General features: G+C 38.6%; 1 protein-coding gene across 1 annotated transcript in view; it reads right to left on the reverse strand.

Annotated features, from left to right (window-relative positions):
- Positions 1–10,641: 10,641 nt before the first annotated feature.
- The window catches only part of LOC118789848 (canalicular multispecific organic anion transporter 1-like), a 47,364-nt gene continuing 41,288 nt past the window's right edge, over positions 10,642–16,717 (reverse strand). The window contains exon 32 of the mRNA XM_036546536.1: positions 10,642–11,050. Coding sequence (XP_036402429.1) covers positions 10,921–11,050 — 130 coding nt within the window. The 3' untranslated portion in view covers positions 10,642–10,920. The remainder of the gene's footprint in view (positions 11,051–16,717) is intronic.

Genomic DNA, 16,717 nt, shown 5'->3' on the forward strand with positions numbered 1-16,717 from the left:
CTGCTAAAACTGCCTTTTGCTGTGGTCTGCTGGTCAGCGCATGCAAATGAAGCAGTCAGTATTCAGCCTGGGCTGTAGGGATCAGCCAGGTGCCTTGTTGATTGCCTCACTCGAGAGCTTGTCTGTGTATGAAGAATTCCTTTAAGATTGTCCTCACCAACAAAAGAATTGCATCACTACAAAAGCAATACATTGGCTGAGGGAAAGAATTAAATTGAATGCTCTTTAAGACATGCCATAAGTCACATTTTATTAAATGGCTAAAGAGCACACAGCTGTTTCTCAGTCTGTGTCTCTTGTGGTGGTGAAGGCAATAACAGTTTATGTAATGAAGACAACATGAGATTTACACACCTCTGCAAAAATTCGAATAATTGGATATGGTTGTTTTATTAGTATAGTTTGCAGAATTGCAGTAACACTGCAGATGGGAAATACAATAAGAAATATCGCCACAAACAGCACAATAAAAATCTAAATATTGACAAATAGATCAGAAATGAGGCTAATTTGATTCCTATTAGCTACCCTACCATATCATATGTCACATTATCATATTGAATTAAAATAATATTTCTGTTACTAATACTTAAATGCACAATGCCAACACTTTACATTGTCACGCAGTTCTACAAGTCTGCCCTAAGGCACTCTGCAGTCAAACAGTTGAGTGGACAGAAGGAGCATATTCTCAGGTACAGTATATGTGAGAAATCTGTATGTAATCTGTATGTAAATGGATATAAACAACAAGATTTGCAGAATACACACTAGGTGGCGCTAAGGTTTACAAGCGCTTTATTCATTTTTTTTGTAAAAGAATTTGCTGAAGTAGGGTTGTAAAGCACCACTGTCCATACACGCTTGTTATTCATCATGTGTGCAAAATATACACACTTTGTTCTGTCCACATTTCATGTGTGCTTCATAATGGTATTCATGTAGTAAATACACATTATTGAACATTACTATAAAATATCATGTATTTCATATTTTCACCAAGGATGGACTCTTAACCTCATGCTGTTAAACAGTTTTCTGTATTTGTTCAGTAGTTTGAAATCCTTTCAGGCTACATGACACATTAATGGTTGTAATGTGAATTATGTGACAGGTTTAAAAGATGTTTTTATGTTTCAATTTTCCTACATTTACTTTTCCAGTTCCATGAAATGTGTTACAAATGTATCACACTTGAGACTTTAACCAGGATGTAAAATTAACTTGGCGGGGGCTTGGTGTCTCTGATCTCAGAGATACAGAGATTAGGTAATTGGGTTGTGTGGCATAACTGTGTCCAAAAAAGGAAAAAAAATATATGTAAGTATATTTTGTGAAACCAATTGTGAAATTTTAAACCCAGCACTTAGGGTTCTGAGAAAGATAATGCTGGCTGTTATGGTGCAATTTGCCTTATAATTGCAATAGCAATTTAGCAGTTTTGCCCTTGCTGCTGTTGTCTTTGTTGCTATCTTCTGCTGTGACACAAAACTCAATCTTAAAACTTACCATTTTGTCATTTTGTCACATATCACAAATAACAATAGCACTCAGATTTTTTTTTTTTGCTGTTTATGAAGCTGTTTTGTACATAACAACTTGATTTGTTATGTACAAAAGTGTTAAGTACATTTGAAAATGGAATTAGATTAAGACATCTCATGTCTCATTCAGAAAGATGTCTGGACAAATGTGGATAAGCAAAAGTGTATATTTACGCATTTATACATCATTTATTGTACACACTGTGCTTGACATTACCCTGTCATACGCTGTCAGCTGGGACTACAGTAAACACGGAAAAGCATGTCATCTAAAATTATGCAGTTCAGAACATGCCTGGGGAGGTGGCAGGTACGCCAAGGTAAGCGGGCCACTAGAAGCGATTAGGCCTTCAGAAGTCATGTCTCAGTGGTGATTCACTTTATTTAATGCTTTCTTCAAAATTACCGCTGTTACCCAGGCAGAAGTCCGTACGCACTGCATGCAGGCAGCACCTGAGCGTGTCACCTGCATTTCAAAAGTCCATTTCGCATTCTCCCGGGAGACCATTAAGTGAGAAATCACATGCAAGACTCATTGTCCCTTACAGCGCAGCCAATAAGGAGCTGACTGACGGATGTCAGTGTCTCAAACGCACGGCTGGGGGACATTTTCTTATTCCAGTGTGTACACTATCTGTCATCACTTTATGTTGGAATTTGGAGGAAATGCAGTGAATCACCCCATGATGTGCATCACAAAATTTCTTCACCCGCATTCTTCATCACTTCCCTTCACACGCCATTCATGCTTTGGGGAGAGGGGAGGGGGGTGATTTCAAACAACTACATTGTGTCCCTAGGTGTTATGTTCCAGTGCCCCACACTTCATCCTGGATAATACCGTCTGCCAAATAAATGTGATAACAATAATTATTATAATGATAATAACCAGTGTCTTTATGCATTGGGTTTCTGGGGTGGGCGTCCTGTCACTCCTCTGCAGTGGGAAGAGCCTCCTACATTGGTCGATTCAATATGTGGGCTGATCATTATTTCAGAACTCTATTCAATGCAGGACAAAAGAGCAAAAGAGCCCTTGGATCTCCTTGACCAGAGGCTGAACTCACATGCAGTGCATTTATGGCCCCCTGACCACATTATTCAAAGGGAGAACTTGTGCCCCCGCTATTTTTGTTATAATATGTTTAATAATTTTCAGAAGCCCAAGAGTACCTACAGTGTGTCAATGACTCAGTATGTGTGTGTATGTGTGTATGTGTGTGTATGTGTGTGTGTAGGTATAACCATTCAAAATGAAATCTGAGGGGTTGAAAAGGAAACGGTACAAATACCCAGTTCACTGGCTCACTCATTCAAAAAATGTTCAACACTACAAATTGATTCATTTCAGTCAGTAGCTCCACCTCATCTCAATGTACTGCTAATTACCACTGTTACAGAAATGCCACTGAGAACCACTAGTTAGTGTAATTATTTGGTAACAATGCCTACACCCTCTCCAGAAAGGTATAAAACATTAGTTTAACATTTGTATGTGCAGGAGCTGATTGAATTTGAATTTAGTATATTCCTTAACATTATTTTTCAAATATTGCAACAAATTCATTCATAATATCTATTAATTACACACCATAAACCTCCTGTAATTCCTCCGCAAGCCCCACAGTTTGAGTAGCACTGTGTTCTTTCAGTGAGTTAGTAAGAGGATCCACTGCACTTACTCAATAATTCATTCAGTTCATTTAATTAGTTTTTCCAGTGTGTAACTGAATCTTGGTCAGTTTGTGCAATACATGTTTTTCGTCCTCAGACCACAGGCTGTGAAAATTCCACCATTCACTAAAAAATAAAAAATAACTACATTTACTTAGCATGACTCATTGTTAAGTTATATGCAGACATTTATGAAGAAAAAGACAGTCATTAGTATTTTATCATTTATAATACTTATAAATAGGATTAGTGCATTATTGCATTGCAAGTCAATTTTCATTCAATGTACAGACTTCATTCATGAGATCCAATACACTGAAAGAATCAGTCATCAATCAGTCAGTGACCAAAAAAGAGACCTGGGCCAGTGACGATAAAATCACTTACAATGCATTTCCAACAGCTGAAGACCATGCAATGTCAGTTTTAATAAGAATCACACATTAGCTACCTTACAAATATACAAAAATAATGCAAAGTAATATTCTGCAATTTGTAAATTATAGTAATGTAATAATGTCACTGCTAAAACAATAAGACCTTTAATAAGAACTCAAAATATGCAATTATCTAAATTTGTCATTAGCAGCAAAATATGATATTAGTTTTCTAAATGCTGGAAAGCAGTTCAGGGATTAGATTTTTCTATGATACCACATTTTAGAAGGCCTCTCTGTGGTTGGAAAAGGAAAAATACATACTGAAGACAAATTTCAATACCTGTGTTTCGAGTTTACAAACCTTGAATTGAAATTGAAAAGTAATTGAACTGAAAGGTATCTTTAATCTTTAATTAGGAAATGGCGAGCTTAGTTGGGCCGAATGGCTTGTTCTCGTCATCATATTTTCTTATGTTCTTATGTAACCTTGAAACATCATGGTGCATGCATTCTGACGTCAATGCATACATGTATAATTTACCTGTAATAACTTCAATTTGATGTATGTATTAGCTTAACTTACCAAATTTTAAAACTCCGTAGTGTCACTGCAGTGCATGTATACATTGGAGTGTTAGCCACATGTGGGTTAGTCCTAATGGGGCCACCATCAAATTGGCCAAAGTATGCAATGCTAAAAGGGAGCCTGTTATGGCCCCTGTTCTGAGTTTACCATAGGCTAGCACTAGCACACTCTGCCCTCTGAATGCAAACAGTGGACCCACATAGGCCTTTTCACTGGGTAGTTACAACTGTATACACATAACAAAACATGAAAAGAGAATGACCTTTAAAAATCATTTCAGTGTCTACAGCTAAAGCTAATCATATGATAGAGTTGTTCATAATTTTCCCTTTTCAGCATTCTCTAGGGCAATTATTTTTCCCTTCCTTATTCCTGCCCAAGAGCATGTGTGTACAGATTTTTTCATTTTGTAGGCATTGCATAGATGATTGACTGGAAAGAAAAAAAAGATGGAAAAGAGAGGATTATTTGGCTACATATTCCATTAAAACCTTTACAATCAGTCAGAGCTGATGTCAATTCATAAATTCAAACAGTCGACCTTGACAGCCAGATTTTCGGTACCACTGACAGCAGTGCTGGAGATGTTCAGTTCAAACGGGGTTAGAGTCAGGGTTAAATTTTCCAACCTGATATCTCATTACAAAAGGAAAGGCAACCAATTGTGGCATAAGGGCAGCAATGTTTGCCTCAGCATTCATCTGAACTCCTCCAGGCACAGAGACAAGTATTTCAGCCCACAAGACCTGGACGATTAGTTTTCAGGAATAAAAGAGAATAAAGCAACGTGCATCAAACAATAGTTCACTTTCTGAAGGCCTTGTACCATAACAGACCAAGTAAGTGGGGGAGAATCCATGCAAAATGACCCGGGTGGAAATGGGTCAGATGAAAGCACCTTGCAGGACCCACTTTTGTTTTCCCAGCTGGCTGTCCTCGCTGTTAAATAACACCACCTGCAATCAGAACCCACTCATCTCCATGTTGAATTGAGATCGGAGCCTTCTGCACACAGCGGCACCATCTGTGGCTAGTGATAACAACTGGAACCAAACCAACGTAACAGCATTGAAATAAGAATAAGAATAAGAATAAGAATAAGAATAAGAAATACTTTATTAATCCCGAAGGAAATTTGAGGGTCACAACTGCACCGTCCGGCACACATCAAAACAACAAAGAATAAATTGAATAAAATAAATAAGAGGTATAAAATACAACAAATAGAAAGAAGTTTGTGCAATTATGCGTTGAGTTATCGTGCAAGTTATCGTGCATGTGCTAAGATTATATACATAGTATAAAATGAATTATGAAGCAAGAATAAACAAGGGTAAGGTTATTGCTATTATACAGTATGAAGTGCAGTAGAAAGCAGTTATTGTTGTACAATATGCAAAACAATGATAACTGTATAGTGCAAATCCTGACCAAATGGCTAGAGAACAGTTATTGTCCCATGTGCAACGATTATGTGTGTGTGGGGGGGGGACAGCACAGGGCATCAGGTGCCAGTCAATCCCATGTTGCAGCCGGAGAGGGGAGGAGTTGTATAGTTTGATGGATGCAGGCAGAAAAGACCTTCTGTGCCTCTCAGTGGAGCATTTTGGGGAGATCAGTCTGCCACTGAAGGTGCTCTTCATCTTCACAAGCCCGTCATGGATAGGATGGGAGGTGTTGTTTAGGATGCTCACCAGCTTGTTAAATAGCATTAAGCATTAAGTTAAATAGCATTAAGTTGCACTAAAGGGCTCGGAGTTTCTAACGACAGAACAATCCTCACTAATTACAACAATCTTCACTAACTACATTTTCAGTGTGTCTGACAACTGTTGTCAATTTTCCCCCCAAAGAGATGGGAAAGAGGGTGACAGAAGCCTATTATTACTGATATAACGTATTGTTTAAATCTACTTATTTAGGACATTAAACAAAAGCTGAAAAAATATATTGATATTGTTATTGGGTGATTCTAAAAGATGGTATGTGCCGGTCACCGTAGTTAGTTGACAATCACATCGTTCTAAAAGGTGATACACCGGCCACTGTAGTCAGGAAGTTCAAGATACTGTATATTTGTCATTGTTGCTTGACACGAACGAAAGTATGTAAGCTATGCAGTTGTCGAGAGTAAACCGCTCCTGAGCATTAATCCCGCAGTCTCCTTCATTTAACGGCACCCAACTTTACAGATATCATGTCTTTTTTTTTTACTTGGGTAACACTTATCATGAAGTGCAACATGAATATCAGCCAATCAGCCAATGTAATGGTTTTAATTAATTTCTTGCCAGTTTAGAAAAGTTCTTGTAAGTAGTGGAAGGAAATACATTGTGAAAATGAATTTCCTACCTTACCAGCAGTCATGAAAAGCATTGGAGCATGTGTATTTCATGGTAAGAGATGCTGAAATTCTGTGCAAACCTGAGGTCTGAGCGATTCTGGCTCATGTGTTTGTTATACAGAGTCATTCCTTGGGGGATACTTTTTCATATTGGTTTGTGGATCTATCATTAAGCATTTATTCCATAGTGGCTCAGGCCTAGGGCCTTATTGCCTGTGCTCTTAAGAGGCAAGCCACAGAATATGGCAGAGGATCATTCCCACACCTTGCATATTGCACATGGGGGTTAAGGAGGCTCTTATTATCAGTGAACGTATGAAAGAAGCATCTTAGGTGGAAGCATACATTCAGTCCTCTGGAATGTATGTGGAGTTCTGATTAAAACAGACCTAGGAGTCCCTTGCCAACACCATTAGTCCTGCGTGTATTTGTGAGCTCTTATTGCCTTTTTTATTTGCGTCCTTTTTTGTTTGCTTTCACTGCTAAGGTTCAGTTTTTGCTGATGCTGTCTGGTATGATTTTACAGAATCTTTCAAATGCAAAACTAGGTAACTTGGAGTGCTTGGAAAGCAGGTTTGACTAAAAAAAATACTGTGTTTGTGGCCTTTGAAATAGCAGGAGTTGAACACCATTTGGACAGAAAATGTTAAGAAAATAGCATTCCTGGAGCAAAGAAATGTCCTGGCTAAATGTTCTAAAAGTCAGAACGCTCATCAGGGGGGCTTCCATTATAGAAAGCATTTTATTGGAGCTTAATGTTGTTTCCTGAGGTGTATAATATTCTAAACAAGAGTCATGCAAACATTTTCTCAGCAATTAACCATTCAGTTGGCATTTGCCACACTTCACAAATGTATTCACATGTTCTCTTGACATTAGTTCAAATGTACATGCTGTTCAGTTTTAAAGTCATGCACTTGTCTCCAGCCTCCAGTTTAATAAATTCGGAAAAAAGGACGACCAATACATCATTCTACTGTCACTACAAAATCCAATATCAACATCAATGGACAATGGACTCAGCATAAATATAGATTTTAGTAGGGATGAGGGGCATGAGACCCTAATGATGATTAGGAACTGTTAAACTGTCCCAACTAATAATATCCCTTAAATCCACAGCATTATTTGTCCAGTTATTTTTATCCATACCACACCCCTGCACTCATTGCTCAAAAAAAAGCTCCCAAATTGATTGATATAAGATAGGAACTGGCTCACCTGGAACTTGATCTCAGGGGAAAGCTTTCTAATGGTTCCACCGGTGTCTTTAATTCACTGATTAAAACACTTAGGGAGAAAGAATTATTTTTGAGCATATTTGCCAGGAAGAGGATGCAAGTGCACATTGCCCCCATGGACGGTGAGGAAGATGATGAGGGAGGCAATAAAGAACCTAAGGATCACAGTTCAAGAATTCAGAGCTTGGTTGCATCTTGGGGTGCCCATGTCTCAAAAACAACCATAATACCATACCAACCTGATCTTTGGAAAGGTTGCACGGAGAAAGCCCTTACGGAGCACAAGAAACAAAACCAAGTGTCTGGAGGAAGAGCACCTCATACCTACTGTCAAATATGGGGGTGGATCATTGATCTTTTGAAGATATTTTGCTGACAGTGATCCAGGGGCACTATTTAAGATCAATGGCATAATGAATTCCACCAAGTACCAAGGAACTTCGGTGGAAAGTCTGGTTGTCTCTGCTAGGAGGCTGAGACTTTGTCATAGGTGGATTTTCCATCAAGATAATGACCCCAAACAAACATCAAAATCCATACAGAAACGGTTAAGTGAAAACAAAATCCAGGTTCTGCAATGGCCATCTCAATCTCTGGACTTAAATTCCATTGAAAACCTGTAGTCTGAACTGAAGAGGGCAGTCCAATAATGTTTATGTCAATAATGGTATTATTTTTTAGTTTACAGCATTTTGTGCAAAGGTGCCAATAATTCTGGACTTGACTGTAATTACTGAATGTCTGATAATGTTATCAAACCAAGTTATCATTTCATTTGGGATTTGCAGGTGGCCAAACCATGGCATCATCAAAAAAGAGGAGAGCGGACACAGACTTTTTTAACAGGAGACTAAGTACAAGAAGGTAGCTTTACATCACTTAAAGTCAACTCATAATGTGTAAATATACTCATGTCTAATGCATATATAGCATATTTCCTTTAGTGAATTTAGTATAGCCAAATACAGTGTTTGGCAGTTGATTCTATTTTAATGTGATGGTAATGTTAGGCATCCAGGTGCAAGCAGTGCAGAGACAGGGTATCAAGATGAGCAGGGTCACAGTCACACATTTTCTGAAATGTTACTTATAATGTTACTTATTATGATGCAGGTCCAGTGTCTTTGTGATTATAACAGTGAAAGAAGTAGACAGTTCTCTTCATATAAGAACCTGATATTTGAGGTGAAATATTTTAATGTGCCCTGTTCCTTTGAGGGACCTTGTTCTTTAATTACATTCTGTCCTTCAGTGACTGTGTTGCACATCTTCATAATTACACTATATGGACAAAAGTATTTGGCCACACCTGTTTTTCAGGGTTTGGGGTAGGCCCCTTATCTCCAGTGAAGGGCAATCTTAATGCTTCAGCCTACCAAGACATTTTGGACAATGCTATGCTTCCAACTTTGTGGCAACAGGTTGGGGAAGGCCCTTTTCTATTCCAACATGACTGTGCCCCAGTGCACAAAGCAAGGACTATAAAGACATGGTTTGAGTTCGGTGTGGAAGAACTTGACTGGCCCGCACAGAGCCCTGACCTCAACCCCATCGAGCACCTTTGGGATGAACTGGAACGGAGATTGCGAGCCAGGCCTTCTCGTCCAACATCAATGCCTGACCTCATAAATGCTCTACAGAATGAATGGGCACAAATTCCCACAGAAACACTCCAAAATCTTGTGGAAAGCCTTCCAAGAAGAGTAGAAACTGTTATAGCTGCAAAAGAGGGACCAACTCCATATTAAAGTATATGTATTTGAATACAATGTCATTACAATGTAATGGTCAGGTGTCCAAATACTTTTGTCCATATAGCGTAATTATAAATGACAAAGCCAGGGCCACATTCATTTGTCATATTTATCACATTTATGAGGGGGCAGACTTTTATTTTAGTTTTTTAGTTATTTTAGTTTTTTTAGTTTTTAATTCAATTTTGTCCATTGTTTACACAAATGAAGCCTATTTTAATTTAGTTTTGTCAAATAGAAGTACATGAAAAATGCCACACTGCTAAAATCTATTGCAGGGCTAAAGATAAATTAATAAATATTATAATAATATATAATAAATAAATAATATAAGTTAAAGAAACATGAATCATTGATCTTTACTCTTTTTAGTTGTCAACACTCACATAAAGAAAACATCAGGATAAAATGTCTTTGGCATCTCTCATAATTCTGTAAACTAACATTGTTAATTTCACACTTGATTCAGTATTACTCATCCTTCTAATACAGCTTTTGAGTCCTCCATTCACACTTCCAGAAGGTCCCTGTGCTGTCCCCAGAAGATTCCATAAGATTTTTCACTGTAGTTTTTAGATACCACATGATTAAAATCCAGTGATGTGCTATTTCACTGGTTTAGTGTTTCCATTCTTAAAGTAGACCCACAGTTCTATTGTAATGAACCATCCATGTAAGAAAAAAATATATGCATTGCAATTCCTAAAATTTTCTATGACTTTTGCACAGCAATATGTACAATATACTTTATTCACAGCAACATTATTTTATATTATTATATATCTACAAACTGTAAAAAAGGCATATAAAAAGTGGAACTGACATATTCTACTATGACACATATTTACATAAAAACCTTTTTATATAAATATCCTCATTATAGTGTTACTTTTTCACAAGATATAACTCATTGATATGGCTTAGAAAGGAACTGTATGGAATATTGTAATACACAACTAACATTTCATAGAAAATAAGTTGATATGCAATATTTAATTTGAGTCAATGTTTATTGTAGAAAAAAGAACATTTCCTAAGGTGTATAAGAGCATAAAATAGCATTAAAAATAAAAGCATACACTATCAAGACCTGTCCCAAACCAAATTTAACTCCGAGACAATGCTGTAAAATGGCATGCTGTACAATACAGTGTCAAATTAAATTAACTACCTACAGATAATAGATCATGATTACTATTTAAAATGTATCCATTCCCAATGACTGCAAAGCACCCAGGGCTTGTCAAAGATAAGTTATGATGCCTTCTCAGCTATCGAGGACGCAATGGAGAAAGACCACCATTGCATTTTGGGAAATGTAGTTCTTACAAAAGACTATACTGCATAATCTCAAAGTTTTGCATGTCAGCAGTCCGATATGCCTCTTTGATGACTGATCAGAGGGCTGTGCTGTGAAGTGATGTGATCCCAGCATCCTTTGCCATGGCATAGAAATGGCCTCCCTTCTGGAATAATGCACTGGGAGAGTCAAACTCCACAATCTTCCCAGCATCAAGGACCATCACCCTTAAGGGAAAAAGAAAAAAAGAACATTACCCATCCATCACTGACAATTTTCTGTCTAATCCTCTCCATGTGTGGCAAAGTGCAGTTTTGTCTCTCGTATATTTCTGTTTGCTGATTTCAGCGAGTTGGTGCAATTTGAACAATGAATTCTATGTTGACGTGCACACAGTATTTCAGGTAATGGTACTTCTCCTGGTTATGGTCAAACTCTGAATAAGCTATTTACATGTACCATGAAATATGACCACTGCTAGTGGTAACCAGTGTATCCAGAATAAGTGTGATAAACCACTGTTTCTCAACTCATGGTCTGAAGATCAGTGCCTGTCCTTGGGAAGTTCCTGACTGGTCCCTCAGTGCCCCTTTCCTAGCACGTACCAAACTTAAAAAGGAAATAAGATTGGTTGGCTGTGTTGCAATTTTATTGGCTGATGTATACAAAGGTGACTTCAGTTTATATATAACAAACAGCCTCACACATGGCGGCATACTGGTTGGCATGTCTCACATGGCTTTCTCCCCATTAGGCATGTGGGGTTTTAAAAAATAAAGAATGGCTTGTGGTAGAAAATGAGGCTACAGTCTGCAGGCAATATGGAAAGAACCTCATGGTTAAAGATGCAAAATATCTAACTTAACATCCCAACTCCATGTGCATCATCCCTCAAGTTATGTCAGTGTAACAAATTTAAGTGATATACAGTAGTATATCTACTAACTTACAAATGCGATACAAAATTTAAATGTTTAAATATTAGCTAGTTAAGCTGTAGCCCACAGGTGATTAGCTTGTTCGTACTCTTAATATATTTATACCTGACTACATGACCTCACAGTGATGGGACAGTGGCTTTCTCAAACATACAACACTGTGTCAAACTCAAAAGCCTATTAAAAGTAGAGGAAAATAGTTGACAAAACACTTGTCTTGCCACCTTATCTGTAAGGCAACAAATAACACAAATCAAGAAAATTATGGGGTCCTCACATTCTTTTACTCATGATAGACATTAATCTGAATATATAGATAGGAGAAGTTCTTCTCTCGAGTTCTAGCACAATTCACTGGTATTGGGTGAACTGTGCTAAAATTAGATGAAATGATACAAGGAGAAGCACAGCTCTCACACCGAAGAGAAAAAGCACAGAATTTCGGCTGTCAGTGAGCTGACACTGCTCCACTGACCGAAATGTCATGCTTTCTTTTCCATAAAAGAAAGACATACCAGTACTGTACCCATCATGATTTCTTTTCTGTCCATGATTTCCCCCATTTTTAATGAGAGACACAGCATATATTGTACTTAATCTAAGTAAAAAATCATTCTATGGACATACAAGTACATGCAGAAGTGGTCAAATGTATGATGGGAGGTTAGAGCCACAGGGAGAGAAAAAGAGTGAGAAAGAACCAGGGGGAAAGACAGGTGTGAATTTCACCATAATGGGGACAGCACAGGGACCTTCTGTACCTGCCTCCACATCTACTGCGATCAGAGGACAGATGTCAGCTATAAACTCTCAGGTCAGATGCAATTTAAGGCAACAGGTCAAGGAAAAAAGGATCTTGGCAGCTACACTCACACCTGTGATGGCACATCAGGATGCAAGCCATGTTTACCATTATGAAAGTGTAGAATGATGTAAGCATCACCAGAACAAATTAAATTCAAAATAAAACACCTTACATGGGTATGTCAGCAGACTTTTGATGAGAATATCTCATTCTCATTCAGGTTAATGTGTACTGATGTGTGCTTATATGCCTCTCTACTAACCCTTAATCGATAACAGTATGAGATTGATGGTATTTTGGCTTACTCTATTGTGAGATGGAATGCAAAACACATGATCATTGACAGTGCATACAGTACTTGTTGTTTTTTGTTGTTTTAGCTCTGTAGTCCAGAACTTTGTATTTGAAATGACGACAATGACTATGGGGTTAAAGTACACACTGTCAGCTTTAATGTGAGGGTATTTTCATCCATATTGGATGTAATGTTTAGAAATTACAGCATGTTTGTATGTAGTACCTCCATTTAGGTTACCACATGTATTTGGACAAAACTGGGTGTCTTTTATAAGACAGGTGTGTTTGTCTGCATCGTTGCACATGCACAAGAGAGCTGTCAATGTCTAGTATTGATTCTAGGCTTTTCATTGTCCATTGGAGACTGTGCTTGTGATTAAAAACATAAGGACCAAAGAAGTGTCAATACAAGTAAAGCTGGCCATTATGAACCTGAAAAATTATACTTCAATCTTCAATCAGAGACATAGCCAAAACATTAGGCATGCCAAAATACCACTGTTTTATACATCATTAGGAAGAAATATAGCACTAGTGCGCTCAGCGATGGCAAATGACCAAGGAAGACGAATATAATGTATGACTGAGGAATACTTTAAATTGCAAAGAACCCCTCCCCCCAACAGATCAGTAACCAACAGATCAGGAATACTCTCCAGGATGTAGGCATAGTTGTGTCAAACAGTACTATACACAGAAAACTACACCAGCACAACTTGAGAGGGTAGACTACAAGATGTAAACACTAGGTAGCCTCGGGAACAGAAAGGCCAGGTGTTTGATAAAACATATGAAAAAGAGCCTGTGGGATCCAGTGTCTTAGAAACAGATGAAATGAAGATTAACCAGTACCAGAGTAACGAAAAAAGGAAGGCGTGGAGAAAAAAGGAACTGCCTGTAATCCAAAGCATACCACCTCCTAGTTGGTGGCAGCACCAGCAGGATGAATGGTAAGGTGTACTGAAACGTTTTGTCCGCTCAGATACCAAACCAAACAAACACCTCAAATATCAATGGACAGTGCTTCATCACATTGGGATGCACATAGTGCATCACAACGACTCCAAACACTGCTATAGCCACCAATTTTTTCAGGGCCAAAAAATTCCAAATTCTTGAAAGGACAAGGCAATCACTTGATCTGAATCCAACTGAGCATACATTTGACATGCTAAAGCAAGACTGAAGGCAAAAAGCCCCTGACACAAGCAGGACCTGAAGCTGGCTACAGGCCTGGCAGAGGATCACAAGGGAAGATACCCAGCATCTGGTGATGTCTGTGGATTGCAGACTTCAGGCGCTCATTCCATAACCTCATAGTCACTATCAACATTTCAAATACAAAGTGTGGGAATACAGAGTCAAAACATCAAAAATGTGTCACTATCCAAATACTGGAATTCTCTGTATGTTCTCCAACTGACATTCCAGCTGACACAACTGACATGTATAAGTACTAATTTAACAAAAGTGCCTTTTGACATCATTTTTGCATCCAAATGCCATGTGCGTGCACTAAGAGGTGGTTATGGAGGGAATTTTGTCCTCAGTACAAGTTGAAATGAAAATGCACTTCTCACTGCACCACACCCTCACTTGTGCCAGACATTCACTATGCTCCCACACAGCGCAAGCACTATGATTTCTGGAGAAGGAAGAAATACTACTTGACATATTATTTTTCTTGTTTTTACTAACAGAAAGCTATTTTATGACACATTCATACAGCCGAGCTGTTATTTGCAATATTTATTATTGCTGTCAAATGCATGTTCCAAGCCCTTGCTCTTGTATTGTGGTTGTTTAACTGGATCCAATTTGAACTTCTAAAACATCATCCCAAAATTCAATTACTTTAAATGCCCAGACATTAATTTACAACATTGTATGTGCTCAGATTACATGCGTCACTCGTTGGCTGTTTTGGAAGAATATTTCTGAGCTAACAAAAAGCTCGCAACACTTCCTTAAATTCCTTTTGCAGCTATATTGTTTTCACACAAAGAAAAAAGCATATTGCTGTTGGAACAAATCTGGGCCTATTTTTGCAAATGTGCCCACTCAAAGTGATATTTCCTCCTCTTTCACTGACTGAGTTGCAGAGAGAAAAGATTTATCATACAGAGAAGCCAGCGTCAATCTTAAATATGGAAGTACACCTCCTTCTGCTATACCAATTCATGATTTGTTTTCAGTCAATGTTTCAATATTGTTCTGCAACTGAAAGGCTGAAGAGAACAGGACACAGAGAATTGCGGGACACAAAACACAACCTTCTCAGAGGTGTTTAATAAAGGATGGGGGTAGATAGTGCACACTCAGTGCATAATGTGGAACTTATCAGGCCTGTGGGGAGGGGTGAGGGGAAAGCAAACACATCTTGTTGGATACAGAAGGAGATGGTGCACCTGGGCAAGATGAAAGCTCTGTCAAGAATGTCAGCTATAAAAGACCCCTTTTATCTAGTTATCTACATCCAGAGGAGCTGGATGACAACAAGAGGACATGAGAGATAAGTGTAGGCGCTCAAAAAACCCTGCAGCCTGTGACAGCCTGAAAAGGAACCATATTCACTTTTGTGATTTGTATGTTTTGCATTTGTTATTTTAGTTTGTAGTTTTCTACTGCTAAGTCTATGAGGGTGAGCCCAATGAACATTCTGCTTTTGTTGATTTTGGGCCTCTCACTGTACCCTTAATAAATATCAGTCTGAAGACTGGAAAACATTGATTCCAACCTCCTGTCTGAACTGTACTGAGCCTGACCACTCTGAGCATGTGTCAGTGCTCCCGCCCCCTAGCTGTGGTGTTTTTGTTTTTCCCTGTCCATGTGCTTTTGTTTTCCCTGTGTTTTAGCCCTGCCCTGCTCCCCGCCTGGTTCTCTACCCGTCTGATTGCTCATCGCCTTCACCTGCCTGCCTGCACACCTGCTTCCCATCCCCTTGTCAGCCCTGCCCTATATCTGCCCTGCGTGTCCCTGTCCTGTTGCTAGTTCATAGCAGTTAGTTTCCTGACTGTTTCGTCCCCGCTGGTTTTCCCTGTCTGTTAGCTGTTTTCCGTTTTTCGACCTGATTATTGCCTGCCGCTCTGCATTGTTCGCCCGATCTCTCTGCCTGCCCGTTGTTCGAAATGCCTGTTCCGGTTTACCCGTACCTGGATTATCCCTCGGACTGCCTCTCTGGTTTTTGACCCTGCTTGTGTACTGTTTACGATCTGCTCACGTCTTATTAAATCTGCCCCGGAAATCGACGCATTTGTGGTCTGCGACTGAGTCCTTGCCTGAGCCCTGACAGCATGTGTGGGAAAAAAAAACTAAAGCAGAGACCCCTGATGGCAAACTGAAAAACTTTGCTGCCTTTTCAGGCTTTATTTTACTTTGCTGGCTCTTTTTCTCACTTGTCACTCTACAGCATCTCTCCATTCATATTTCAGGTTTTCATGTCAAAAACAATTGGCAGCTGCATTTTTATAAATATCATAAATGCTGGTTAATTCAAACTGGATCATTGTGAAAAGGGGAGTGCTGGCGCAATGTACAAATGCAGCTCCCAGTGTCCAAATTATGACTCAGAATTACACTAATCGGATGTATTAAAATTACAGTGAAGCACTTGAGGATGTTTGTTTCATATTACACATTAAGTCGATCAAAATTAAATCTTGAAATGGTTACATTATAAACATTTAATTATAATTAAGAAAAAAATTTATGAAAAGCTCAATTATACAGCATCAGTTTACCACAAGGGCGCAGCCATGTTTTTTGCATGATGTGATGAGTATTGTTCATCCGCTGTGATAGTGGCCACTAACTTATTCAACTGCTGCAGTCCATAAATGGCATCTCTCAAAAGT

Source organism: Megalops cyprinoides, chromosome 15, assembly GCF_013368585.1.
Source record: "Megalops cyprinoides isolate fMegCyp1 chromosome 15, fMegCyp1.pri, whole genome shotgun sequence".
Taxonomy (NCBI): Eukaryota; Metazoa; Chordata; class Actinopteri; order Elopiformes; family Megalopidae; genus Megalops; species Megalops cyprinoides.